General features: G+C 38.4%; 1 protein-coding gene across 1 annotated transcript in view; it reads left to right on the top strand.

The window, feature by feature from the left end:
* The window catches only part of XRN2 (5'-3' exoribonuclease 2), an 89,783-nt gene that overhangs the window by 29,374 nt on the left and 47,236 nt on the right, over positions 1–13,173 (top strand). Inside the window, exons 14-17 of the mRNA XM_054022691.1 lie at positions 3,036–3,080; positions 4,610–4,747; positions 8,805–8,923; positions 11,608–11,743. Coding sequence (XP_053878666.1) covers positions 3,036–3,080; positions 4,610–4,747; positions 8,805–8,923; positions 11,608–11,743 — 438 coding nt within the window. The remainder of the gene's footprint in view (positions 1–3,035; positions 3,081–4,609; positions 4,748–8,804; positions 8,924–11,607; positions 11,744–13,173) is intronic.

The following is a 13,173-nucleotide window of genomic DNA, read 5'->3' as shown; positions in this document are numbered from 1 at the left end:
CAGTCATCCAGGAGGCTCCAGTCTTCCCTGGAAATGTTTTCCTTCAGGATTTCCTCGTCGAAAGCTACTGGTTGGTGCCTTCTGTTCGCCATACACAGCGCCTTTTTCTCCACCTTCACAGTGAATGCGAGTCTGGCTCTCAGTAGGCGATGATCACTACCGATGTTAAATAATGGCACTACTGAAATATCCAGCACTATGCGTCTATCGATCAGAAAGTAATCTATTTCATTCTTTGTCTTCATGTTCGGTGCAATCCAAGTCCATCTCCTGTTAGCCTTCTTTCGGAACCAGGTGTTACTAATGAACATTCTCCTCGTCTCTGCCGATATAGCTAGTCGTTATTGTGCGTTTCATTCTCCGATACCATACCTTCCTATGAACTTTTCACCTTCTCTCCCTCTTCCAACCTTGGTGTTAAAATCTCCCATCACAATCGTATATGTGGAACTCTGAGTGAGGGTTTCCTCTAGCTTCTGATAGAATTCTTCCACATCATCATCTTCACATGCACTTGTGGGAGCGTAGATCTGGATGATTTTGAGGGTGCTGTTTCGGTTCAATAGGAGGTAAAGCACCCCGATATGCGATGACTTCAAATGGCATGAGACGATTTTCGAAGACCATTCCTTGTTCGATTAATCCGACTCCTCCAATTATCCTCGTGCCTTCTCCTTTCCCTAGAATGATCGTGCTTCCATCCCTCCAGCTGACCTCCATCTCCTTCTTTCGTCATGTTTCGCAAACACCCAGCACATCGCAGGCTGTTTTTTGCCTTTTCCTCCATGAGATGGTTTATTGATTCCTCCTTTGTCAGTGTTCTGCAGTTATAAGTGCACACAGAGAGAGTTGTCTGGTTTCCTTTTGGCAACCTGGCACCTGAGATTCTTTTCAGCCTCTCGTCGATCGAATGCATCACTGCTTCCGGAGTGGGGATCGAGGGACGTGCAGAGAACTGAGACTTGGTTTTCCGTGGTGTTTTAGCCATTGTTTTAAGCCACCCGCTTAACCCCGCTGAGGTTTTATAGTTTTAGTCAATACTTTTATAGCTGCAGAGAAAACACTTAAATATTACCTTATAATATGGGACACGTTATAAGCATCCTACATAAGGATGCAGCATCAGACAAGCATTTCATAAGGTCTAAACATTAAACACTTTCTTATAACTCTGTCAGTTTTAACAACATGCAGACAGGCAAACCAGACCGGTTTCCAGCTGTGCATCTGTCAGTGTTTAGTGTGGTCCAGGAGCACTTGGCAAGAGCTGGCATCTGGTTTGCCAGCATCATCACAGTGACCACTTTGAAGATGTTCACTGTATTGTACAATGATACAGGAAACACTGATAATGAAATAAGGCTAGTCTCTTCACACACAATTCCCTTTCCTACCTCCCCAGTCTCCACTTTGGGTCATCCTTCTGAGCGAATAATTCGATGGCCTTTCTTTGTCTCTGCCAATACCCAAGCAACGCTGTCGTGAAACTGACGTGATTTTTTTTCTTAGTTTCACTGCTGCCCACAGTGTAGTGAATAGCACCTTTGAAAACAGACAAACCTGCTTTGTTTTCACTTTGCGGCAACATGGGAAAGTTCTGAGCTCCAACAGGCACTGGAATGGTCTAAAAGATAAGATTTCACTCCATTGGGTATTTTTTCAGTTCATATTTAGTTCTTTCAACCGTAATGATTTGAAAATTCTTCTTTTAAAAACCAAGCTTTTTTTCTTGCCGGTGGCCAGTAAGTGAGTGGATTTTCAAGTCCTCCATAATTAATTCATTACTTTAGTGCAGGGAATGAGGCTGGCACAGTACATAACAGTACTGTAAAGACAGTCCTTGACTCAGAGCACTTACTTCTGTGTTAAAGCTGTCTAAAAGTGACCATGTGTTCACTTTTCTGCTTTGTGTCAAACCTGTTAGCTACACTGAAGGGTTCTTCAGAATTTAATATACCAATGACTATTTTCGTATTCTAAAAGCATTAACTATTAATGCTTTTTAAAATACAAAAATAATTGCACTTGTTCAGTCCTTTTGGCTGTATCACTTGTTTAAAGCTTCTTTACTTTTATGGCTTTTCAGTTACATTTTCTTCCAGCAGGTAGATTTTTGACAAATTTCCTGCTAAATGTGTTGGTGGCAGCTTTGTGCGTTGTATTAAACTTAGTTAAGTTCTAGAGAAATGTATTATGTTTGTGTTGTAATCCGTAAATTTACAATGCTGCTTTTTTTCAGAAGGGATCCTTCAGCTGTTTTAAGCAAATTCGACTTCTTGGTCAACAATAACAACTCACTACACTGCAGCATATTCCTAGCACATGGTTTATATTGCTAGAAAGTACTAAGCAAACAATCCTAAATAGCTTATTCATAAAAAGGAGAATAATAAAACCCCTCAATCAAGGGAGCAGAACTGCACTGAGTATCCAGTCAGAAAAACATTGGTTCAATGTTGGTAGGATGTACTGTATGTCATAACCATAATCTACAGTTCTCTCAATATCCTATGCCAAACTACAGTACAAATTTAGCACTTGTAGAAGAACAGGCTTTGGAGCAAGATCCAGGATCTTAAAAAAGAAGGGCAGGAATTTTTTGAGCCACTAGCAACTGTGGCAAGAAATGTGTATCTATGCTGAGTTACCCGTAGCACCTGGACTTCTGTAGTATCTTCACCCAGGTGGACAGACAGGCAAAACTCTGTTTTGGCATCTTCACACATGTGCTTTAAAGGCCTTGTTGTCCCAATGCAATTTGCTGAGTATTGTGAGCCATATTGAAAGCCCTTCAGTTTTGGGGGGTGTTTTCCATAGGATGCTAATGTAGCTTAGAAAAGCCATAGACCAGTAATCCTAGATGGGGCCAGGGAAGAGTTCAGTTCAGCAAGCCTCATAGGTCAGTAGCCATGACGCCTACTCAGTCTTGCTACTTAATCTTTCTTTGTGTGGTGATTAATGGAGAGACTCAGGAAATACTTTTCTAAAAGACTTGTAAGACCGGGTTACTTGAATTGTCTTTACTCTTGTTTTAGGAGAACTTCAGAAGACGACAAAAAGAAAAGAGAAAAAGAATGAAGGTAAATTTAAGAGCTCATTTTTACAGGCATTTTTATATTGTGACAAACAGAAATTTAGTCTCATTTCAGTAAATTAGATAAAACTGCAGTAACAATTGCATGGTTTTTGCCTTACTCTGAACTGTCTTACAGTGTTTTACAAAAAACTTTTCTTTTGTTAAAAATTGCAGCATTGAATGGAAAAATCACATAATTAAATCTAAACCTATTTAAAATAGGTGGGGGGGGGGAGATGAAGTTGCTCAAGGATAACAATAAATTGGGGCCTTTGGAATATAGGTACATCTGTATAATGTGACTACAGTATCAAATGCTTTACAGTACCAGTTGCACAGAGGGATTGTGCCATTGGGTTACAGTGTGTCAGCTAGTCAGCAGAGAGGACAGAAGATATGCCTCTTAATTGAGAGCCTGATTAAGAGTTTAGTAAACTGACTACAGAAAATTAAACAGTTAATGCTAAATCAAGCTTTAACCTTTAGACAGGTATGTCAGAATTCTACAACAAGGTTTCCTCTGCAAATGTAACTTGGTTACATTGTGACTAAAATATATGTGCAGATTTATTCAGAGTAATACAAAATACCACTTATTCACAACGGCAAAGTGTTGATTGTTGACAGCCTTAACATGTACTTGTGCATGTTAAACCCTTAAAATTGCATTTAATTTACGTTTTTTGTACTAAATGTCCTTCCTAATTTTTTAGAATAGATTCTTGCATGTTCATCTGAATCTAGGGTTTGTACAATAAACATGTTACTTGATAGCTCATTCAAATAGGTGTAGCTTCTTTACAATGTGATCTAATGATCCAAGAAACCCAGCAGGGCCTCACTACGCTGGGACCCTTGGCTTCAAGACAGCGTCTCTGTGTAGTACTTCTAATATGTCAGATACCCCCAACCATTTCCCAGAGCTTGATGTCTCTATTTCCTTGAGGCACGAGGACTCTAGATGTACAGTGGAGGAGTGTCATAGGGTCATCATCACTTCATTTAACCAACGTTTTTCAAACTTTATAGAGCCCCTTTTCATTGAGTGTTATGTGCATATCAAGTCTAAGCTTTAAAATAAGGATCAGCTGTATTGCTATGAGAGCACAAGAAAATGATTTATCATCTTCCTTGAAATGTAAATCCTATTTTTCACACTCTTAATAGCTAGATGGAGTTTCTTCAGTTAAAAAAAAACAAACCCATATTTTCTTCTGATGTTTCTGGAACTTCAGTACAAAAATGTAACTTTTTTAGAGAGCATTTAATAAAACCCTTGAAAATAGGAAGGCCTGAAATTGTAAGTGCCATCTTATCCAAGGGTATATTTTACATATATAAGATCTTGTTTAAACATACTTGTTCTAAACTGAACTGAATAAGTAATTGTGATCAAACTGTGTTCATTTTACATTCTAGCAACTGATAATCTAAGAACTCTAAAGGAATATCAGCTATATGTGCTCATTTTTATTCTTGTAATCTCCAATATTAGATTGATATCATTGTGTGTGTATTCGCTTGCTTTTGTAGCGGGATCAGCCTTCTTTTATTCCTGGTGGCCAGTTTTCCCCTCAAGCTTTGGGGAGAGGAAATAGATCTAGTCCTCAGGCAATCAGTAACCCCAGGCAGACAGCCTATGAAATGAGAATGCAAGACAAACAGAACTCGGTGAGTGAATGTTTAGATTTTAGTTCTAATTGTAAGAAGGAAAAAAGTAATGAATATACTAATGTTACAATTTACTTCTAAGCTCTTAATCACTCAATTTTTACTTTCTTTCTTGAAGAACAACTTAACTAGTCAAGTTTTTAATCAGTTTTCCAAGGCTACTTAAGTCAAGTTTTGTTCATTTTCATATTTCAAATATCATTGATTAAATAGTTCTGAAAAGGTAAATATAATGCAAAGAATGCCCTTCCAATCAAAAAGAAGCACTTTTAAGCAAACTTGAATCCTTACGCAAGATTATGGAGTTGAGGCTGTTATGAGCATGGGATTTCAGAACTTGCCCTATGTAGAAATGTAGGAAAAATAAAATAAAACTAAGCAACTGAATTGGGGTTAATATTTAAAAAAAAAATTATTCATTTTGCTAATCTTTTCATTTTTACTTCTGTCATGGTGTGTGACCTGTTGAATACCAGCTCAGTAGGGCTTTTCAATCTCTGATTTGAAATATAGTGTTGGTGGAATATGTTCACAACAGTTTTTTTCGGTTGTTTTTGAGGTTATAGAACAGTCATTCTAAGTGCTTTAAAATCTGTGTGGTTAATCAGATTGCCAGGAGATTTGTTGCATCTCTTAGAGGCACAGGGTATGTCAGTGGCCCAAATTTGGGGCCCTTTGGCCAAGGGATTCCTGAGCCCCTGGAAAACAGCTCTTCTTAAAGCTGACAATTTCTAGCAACTCCCCCCCTCTCATCTCTCCCCCGCCCTTCCCCCACAGATAGTGATCAAACCAGAGCTCAGGTCATTGCACTAGGGTCTCAAATGCTTGAGGGTGATCTCTAATACAGTTGCGTGCTAAGCCTCACATGTGTGTTCAGGAACCTGGTGGATTACTATGAGCATGTGCAGACAGGTTAACAGGATTTTTAGTCTTCAAAGTTTCACCCTAGCTGGATAGCTGAAGGTGATCAGCAGTGGTCCTTTTGAACCTGACCCATCCCACCTAGTGTCATTCTGAGTCCTACCTTGGGCAGGAATTTAAAAAGGTTGAAAGGCATATTGCTAAAATCTGTCAGGGTTGTGTGTGTTGGACAGGTAACTGCTTGCTGGCAGTAGAGGAGGTGGGGATGAATCTGAGTGAGAGGGGCTTGGGGTTGCATCTAGGGCAGTGGGATAAATGGAATGGGTTGTAGGGCAGGAATGGTTTGTGATCCAGATTTGGGGCTGTTTGAACAAGGAATGTGTGAGAGACAGCCCTGTGATCCATTACGCTTGTGAAGTAGGTAGATGAGCCTTAACCTACCTAACTGGAGAAGCAGATTCTTTTTCAAATAACATTTAAACTTGATTTCCCCCCCTCCCCCCAAGGGCTGGTGGGTGCCCTGCACTCTTTTGGGGTAACCCTCAAGAATTTGAGACACTGGTGCAATGATCTGAGCCCTGGCTTGATCTGTGTCTTAAAACTGGCCTATTCTGGCTGTAGATTTAGAGCACAGATAGTGATCAAGGCTCAGATCATTGCATCATGGTCTCCAGTGCTCGAGGGTTAGTCCCAACAGAATACATGCCACTCACTTGCTCTCTGGAGAAATCAAATTATAATGCTCTAGAAAAAGTATGCTTCTCCAGCGTTCGAAGGTTCATGTGCCTCATGGATTACACCGCGCACGTGCAGTGTGAGAGTTCAAGAACGTTGCAAGGCACCTGAGCTCAAACAGGACCTCTGTAACGCCAAGGAAATGTTCTGGCCTCTGAACCTGAGCAGCACACGGGTACTGAGTTCAAATCCACCCCAGGTTAGAAATTTGAGGTTTTAAAAAAAACAAACCCAGCTATCTCCCAAGACCAGTGAAACCCCAGTTTTACATAGTAGTCGGGTTTTTTTCTAATTTTAAATGAAAATATTTTTCATTGGAGACATTAGATTTGGGTCAATGTATAATCTATTCGGTATAGGTTCTTATACTATGCTCATATATTGTATGATGTTGGCTGATGCCAGAGCTAGTCATGTTAGCTTTAATTTTCTGTATCCTTTAGTGATTGCCAAAAAAATAATCACACTGTGCTGGTCCATGTAGTCCCTATTCTAGCCCAGGAATGGGTATAACATCCAACTTCCACTCCAGTGCAGGCAGGAAAACAGAAACCTCTTACAATCCCACCCCTGTGAAATGTCTGTCACAGCTGAATGTGCTCGGTTCTTTTCTTGTCTCCAACAGATGGAGATAGCCTTCAGGCTGGCTGAAAAATTGGTAGTTATTGTCTCTTGGAACAATTCTGTAGACTGTCCTTTTTGTAGGATTATTTGGTTTAGAGTGGGATGTTCTCCAGCGGAGAGTATTTTAGTTTCTTTTCCCTTGTGCTCTGAGTGAATACACCTGTGAAGTTGTAGGAAAAATGGCAATTTAAATATCAAATGGTGTACCTTTCAACTTATTTTCAATCTTAGTGCAATAGAGCAGGGGTTCTCAAACTGAGGGTCAGGACCTCTCAGACAGTTGCGAGGTTATTACCTGGGGGGTCATGAGCTGTCAGCCTCCACTCCAAACCCTGCTTTGCCTCCAGCATTTATAATCATATTAAATATGTTAAAAATTGTTTTTAATTTATAGTGGGGGTTGCACTCAGAGGCTAATCTGAAAGGGGTCACCAGTACAGAAGTTTGAGGACCACTGCTGTAGAGTGTATTAAAAAACACTCATCCAATTGTATTTTTTAGTATTGGTTGTTAGTGTTACATACTGAATGACTCTTTGCACTTACATAAGCTGTTTAGCTCTGCTTCGTTCAGTGGACCTTAGAAGATGTCCACACTTAATATGCACCTAAATCAGGCAGCTCTACGTTATGTACAGGGTCTCCCTTTTGAGCACTGGTGGTAAGAAATATCTACTGTGTATGTGCAAATTGTTCTCCTCTGCCTAGTGCCTTGTAACTTAGCCAAGTTCCAACCAGTTTTTGCAAAGGCTAGCTTCACAATGGCCAGGTTTTAACTTTCTAGATTCTGTTTCAGCTATAGTGCTGTTCAAAAATCAGTTTTCTATAATGTAGGGGGAATATCTTCCCGGCTGCCCCCAATATATAATAATAAACTGCTAATTATTTATACTTTCTAAAAAATATATTTATTTAGTTAAAAATTGCCCATACCTGCCTATGGGCAAACTTTTGGAAAGTTGAGTGAAAACTAGAGGTGGTTGTTATGGAAACATTTTTAACCAGACTTGACTATAGAAAAGTCACTCGTATGCAATGTATAGTAAGGATTCTCCTTTGGCTCTATTTGCCCATCCAAACAGTAAATGTACATTTCAATACAAATTTCTCTATTGCTAATAAGTATTTTTTGTCTGGTAAGCCTGGGTAAATAAAATTTTGCCATTTTAATTTAGTACTCGCTTTAATCCTGAAATTTTGTGTATTAAAGCAAAAGATGCATAAAAATTGTTTGAGGCTTTCATCAGAATTTTAACTTCCTAGCTCGTCAGTTTGTCACAATCTTGTGTTTAAGTTTTATTTATCTTAAATATCTTCTAACTGTGATCTGCAGAAATGAGAGACTTCCTAAAACTCTTTCTTCCATGTTAAGATACTTTTATTTGAATAGAGGCTCACTTGCAATTTGCAGAAATATTCTAAATTTGGCTGTCAGTTCTGAATTCTAAGTCATCTTTATATTATAGTCTGCACATGTGACCTGTTTTGCTGCAGTCATAAACAGAAGTCATAAAATAAACCTTGTATCCAATTGTTTTTTTATTCCTACTGTTAGACTGGACTATACCAAACGTTTTGTGCTTTGTCACAGAATTTCATGTTTCGTTACTGGTTTTTGTTTTTACATTCCAATGTTTGATTCCTATTATAAAGCCCTATTTTATGCTAGTGGACTTCCTAACATTTTAGGATTGTGTAGCATGTAGTTTTTTTTGTTTGTTTTAAGTAAAAATAACAAATTTTCTTAATTCTTCACACAAAACCATTAATTTTAATTTGAATATGAAATGCATAATAAAACCCTTTTTTCCTGTGTTTATATATGATTATATCCCTAGACTCCTTCATCATCTCCTAATACTAGTTTCACTTCTGATGGCACCCCATCCCCAGCAGGAGGAATTAAGCGCAAAGCAGAAGACAGTGACAGTGAACCTGAGCCAGAGGATAATATCAGGTGAAGCCATTTTTTGTAGCACTTTGTTAGCAAATTGCTGAAGTAGATGCAGCCTAATTAATGCCATTTAGCTTAGAGCAGCAGTGCCTTCGGATGCTTTCCTATGATCTTTTTATCCATGAGTAATTAATGTGGAGGGTTAGAATATTCAGTAAATTCCAGTGAGATATGTAAGCTATAGCTGTTAAATCTAAGTATCTCGATTAGTATGCATACAGGTTTTTGTCCTCCAAGCCACTACTCCCTTTGAGACCAAGCGCCAAATTGGCTAGACATTCAGTGTTTAGCTTTGATTATGTGAGCTGAATGCCACTGTTTTGCAATTGAATTTTTGAGCTATTTAACCCATAAAGTTCAGTTATACTAGGTGTGTGGCTTTATTTATATGGATTACCGAAATACGTCTTTCTTTTTTTTTTTTTTTTTTTTTAATATATTGATTTTATACTGGGTATGTGTGTTAGCTATGAGCAAGATGCCCTTTGATTAAATAAATGAAGGGATAGGAATAAGGTGAAAGCAAGTTTAGCCAACTCACTCATAACTCAAATATGGTTTGAGCCAAGGTCTCAAAAGGTGAAAGGCTAGAGAAGTCCACTGTCACTCCATTCCCTATTTAGAGTAGCTTCATGAGAAATGTACCAATTGGGGGCGAGGGGGGAGAGGGGAGGGAGACCTAGGTATAGAGAAGAAGAAAAGTTTATTTAAGTGTAGCACATTAAAATCTTAGTAGGGTGCAAAGTTTGGGTAACAAATTCATCACTGCATCCTGCATTCCATATTTGATCAATGTCCTTTGATCTTATGCCAAACTATTCTTTCTTTTCTTTCCTGTGTGTTCACACTGAAGTATAAATCAGCAAGCAGGAAACCTTGATTTAATTATTTGTGATATTTTTGCATTTATACTTATTAATTTTCCTAAAGACAGGTTTATTCTCATTTGGTGCAAATAAACATGTTTTAATAGTTATATTGACCAAATATAGCCATTACACTAAATTGGTTTACTTTTTGCTAACCGGGATGCACTGTCTATACATATTTATTTAAGCAAATACCTAGCTCATCATACATTTATTCATGTTCTTAATTTTTACATTTTTATTATGTTAGAAAAATTTGAACCATCCATTTGTTATCTACTAGACTGTCATTTTACTTGTAATTTGTGCAAGCCACATTTGGATGGAAATCAGAATTCAATTAAAAATGCAAAAAAAAATTAACATTTTAGGATTGTTTTAGTTAACTAAAACAATATCTTTAAATATGCTGGATACATAAAGATACAAAGAAGGTTTATCAAAACATGTTTTGCATTTAAAACTGATTTAATAAATGAAGTATTAACTATAGTTCATGAACACACTTTGGGCCAGACTTTCAAAGATATTTAGGTGTCTAAAGATGCAGATAGGTGCCTACTAGGTTTTTCAAAAGTTCCTAAGAAGCTTATATGTTTAATTCTCAATTAAATCAGCGAAATTAGGCTCCTAGCTGGTTTTTCAGTAGCACATATCTACATATTTAGATGCCTAAATACCTTTGAAAATTGCCCCCGTATCCTTCAGGTTTTTAGAATTAGTAAATCTCATCCTCTCACCTTGTTTTTATTCATAGCTCGGAAGAGGGAAACAAGCTTGCCTGCTTTATCAGCTGCCAACTGGTTTTTCAACTTTGAACTAGTCCAAATGAAAATACAAACTGCTAGTTAAACTGAAACCAAAAGTAATTAAAGCAAAAGCTTTTCTGCACAACAAACTGGAAGTACTTGCATTGGAAAAATAGCAGCGCTTCCTCCATTGTAAAGACTGAAAATAGTATAGATCAATGGTTCTCAACCTATTTACCATTGTGGGCTGCATATGCAGCTCTGTGTTATGTGGGCTGCAGCCACACAATATGTATACTACCTGTATGGGCCTGAGAATGTCACATGGGCGGCTGCTGTGTGTTGATTGGGCTGCAAGGGGATCACTGGTGTAGATAGATAATGAGTTGACCTCAGAAGTTAGATGGTTTTCTCCTGATTCTGTATATAATTGGAAAAGGAGCTCCCTTTTTAAGTCCTTAGAACTGGAGGAGAGCTCTCTGATGCAGCATATCTTTGTTTAAATGCTTTTAATAGATTATAGTAAGTTTAGGTCTTAACATAGGTTGTCATAGCTTCAAATTTTAAACAGGTTTATTTACTTTTAAAAATAAAAATGTATTTCAATTTTTTTAAATTTTTTTAAAACAATCTTTACCCATTCAAGCTGGGTTCAGGGACAGCACCATTTGTAGAAATCACAATGCTGTCCAGGCAGCAGAGAATAAGGACTAAACTACTTCTCAGGGTGTTACTCCTAAATTTTCAAGTTTGGCTTCCCCAATCATAACTTTCATCTCAGTCTCTGGCCAGTGTGTTTACTCCTCTGGCTCTTGGGTCTCTGTCAGTTCCCTGCCCACCCTCCCCAAGCCCAGGTTTAAATTAGTAGAAGACATTGTCAAACATCAAATGGTAATTTAGGGTGTAAGTGACTTTAAATTGATGTAGCTCTTGAGATGAGATGCTCGTCATACCATTACCCTCATGTTAATACAGCATTTGCCTTAGCTTTCATTGCAAAATATGTGACATTTAAATATGTAATATGAAAACAATTATAGACTAAAATCTAATTGTGCTTCTTGTGTAGGTTATGGGAATCTGGTTGGAAACAGCGCTACTATAAGAACAAATTTGATGTTGATGTATCTGATGAGAAATTCCGTCGTAAAGTTGTACAGTCTTATGTTGAAGGGCTTTGCTGGGTTCTCAGATACTATTATCAGGTACTTAAATTTTTATTCTATGAAATTTAATTTTCTTCCATGTCTGCAGCCCATCTGTCCTTCAGCAGATAGTGGCTGTAATCTGTCATGGATCCATAGGATTGGTGCTACGCCCCCAGCTTTGGAACAGTACCTTGAAGGAACCCCTTCCATGAGCCAGATTCCCCCAAGGGGTCTCGCTCGTCCTTCAGGGTAGGCCTCGCTGCCTCCTGAGACTGAACCTCTGGGCTGCAGCCCTTCTTCACACTGAGCTCTGTTCAGTCAGTCCAGCTGAGGGAAACCTCCAGGTAGAGACGTGTATTCTCTTCAGGGATTAATGCGCCTCTACCTAGTATTTACAATGACACTCTTAACAGCTTTTCAAAACAGCAGGGTTTATTAGTCAACTGGACACAGCATAGGAAGTCCTTAGGGTAGCATGGAGAAATGATGGCTAAAGCATAGTCCATTCTGGTTAACCCAGAGCCCCAGCCAAGCTGTAATGAAACTCTATTTTCAGGCTCTGTCGGATGTTCTTAGTCAGTTCCCAGATGCAAGGGCCCCCCAGCTTCCTCCAGAAGCCCACTCTTGTCCATCATACCTTCCAGTCCTTTTATTCTTGAGCTGGGGTGTTTGCTCAGCTTCCTTGCTGAGAGGCAGGGAGATCCATCTCCCCTGGGTCCTTTGGTATGTAGGTGTCCTGATGATTGGGTTTTTCACTGTCTTCTCGGGTTTTCTGGGGTTTGCCTCAGCCAGTCCTTTTTAATGACCCATTCAGGCTCTCACAGCCAGGAAACAACCCCCCCCATGTATAGTTAGCCTGTGCTAAGGACAAACTTAATCCTTTTTCCCCACTGGCAAGCCATGCAAAATACATAGGGAACTGAGGCACATGTAGGATTCATAAAATATTACAGAAAATTAATGCTTAATCACAACATCATTAAGTCATTTTAATATTTTTTTACTAGCGGTAGTTGAACAGCAGAGGATTGTTTCTAAGGGTGTAAAAGCTGTTTGAGTAAATACGCATTTAAATGTCTTGCACTGTAAATATTTGAAGCTACCAAGCTTTTTCTTTGAATTGAAGACGATAGCAATTAGCAAAACTAATTGCAAATGACCAAACGAGTGAATAAAGGGGAAAGAATGCAAACTGCTTGTAAGAATTTGAAAGGTACAGAATTGTCAGTCTTCTCTGTGGATTGTAGTGATGTTACATGAAGTGCATTATAATTGAAGGAATCTATATCTGATTTAAATCTTTTGATAATTGAGATGTCAGATTGGCAAGAGATTAGTTAGACATATTGGGGATTGTAGCAATGATGGTTAATAACTAGTTTCGTGCTCTGAGAACAAAACAAGCTGAAGTTTGTATGAACTGGGAATAGATAGTTTAAATAATATCAAGTAGCAAAAATAGTATGCAGCGGCGGTTTTTTGTTTGT

This window comes from Malaclemys terrapin, chromosome 3, assembly GCF_027887155.1.
Source record: "Malaclemys terrapin pileata isolate rMalTer1 chromosome 3, rMalTer1.hap1, whole genome shotgun sequence".
NCBI classification, from domain to species: domain Eukaryota; kingdom Metazoa; phylum Chordata; order Testudines; family Emydidae; genus Malaclemys; species Malaclemys terrapin.
The sequence above is the reverse complement of the archived record's forward strand: the minus strand, read 5'-3'. Positions and strand labels throughout refer to the sequence as shown.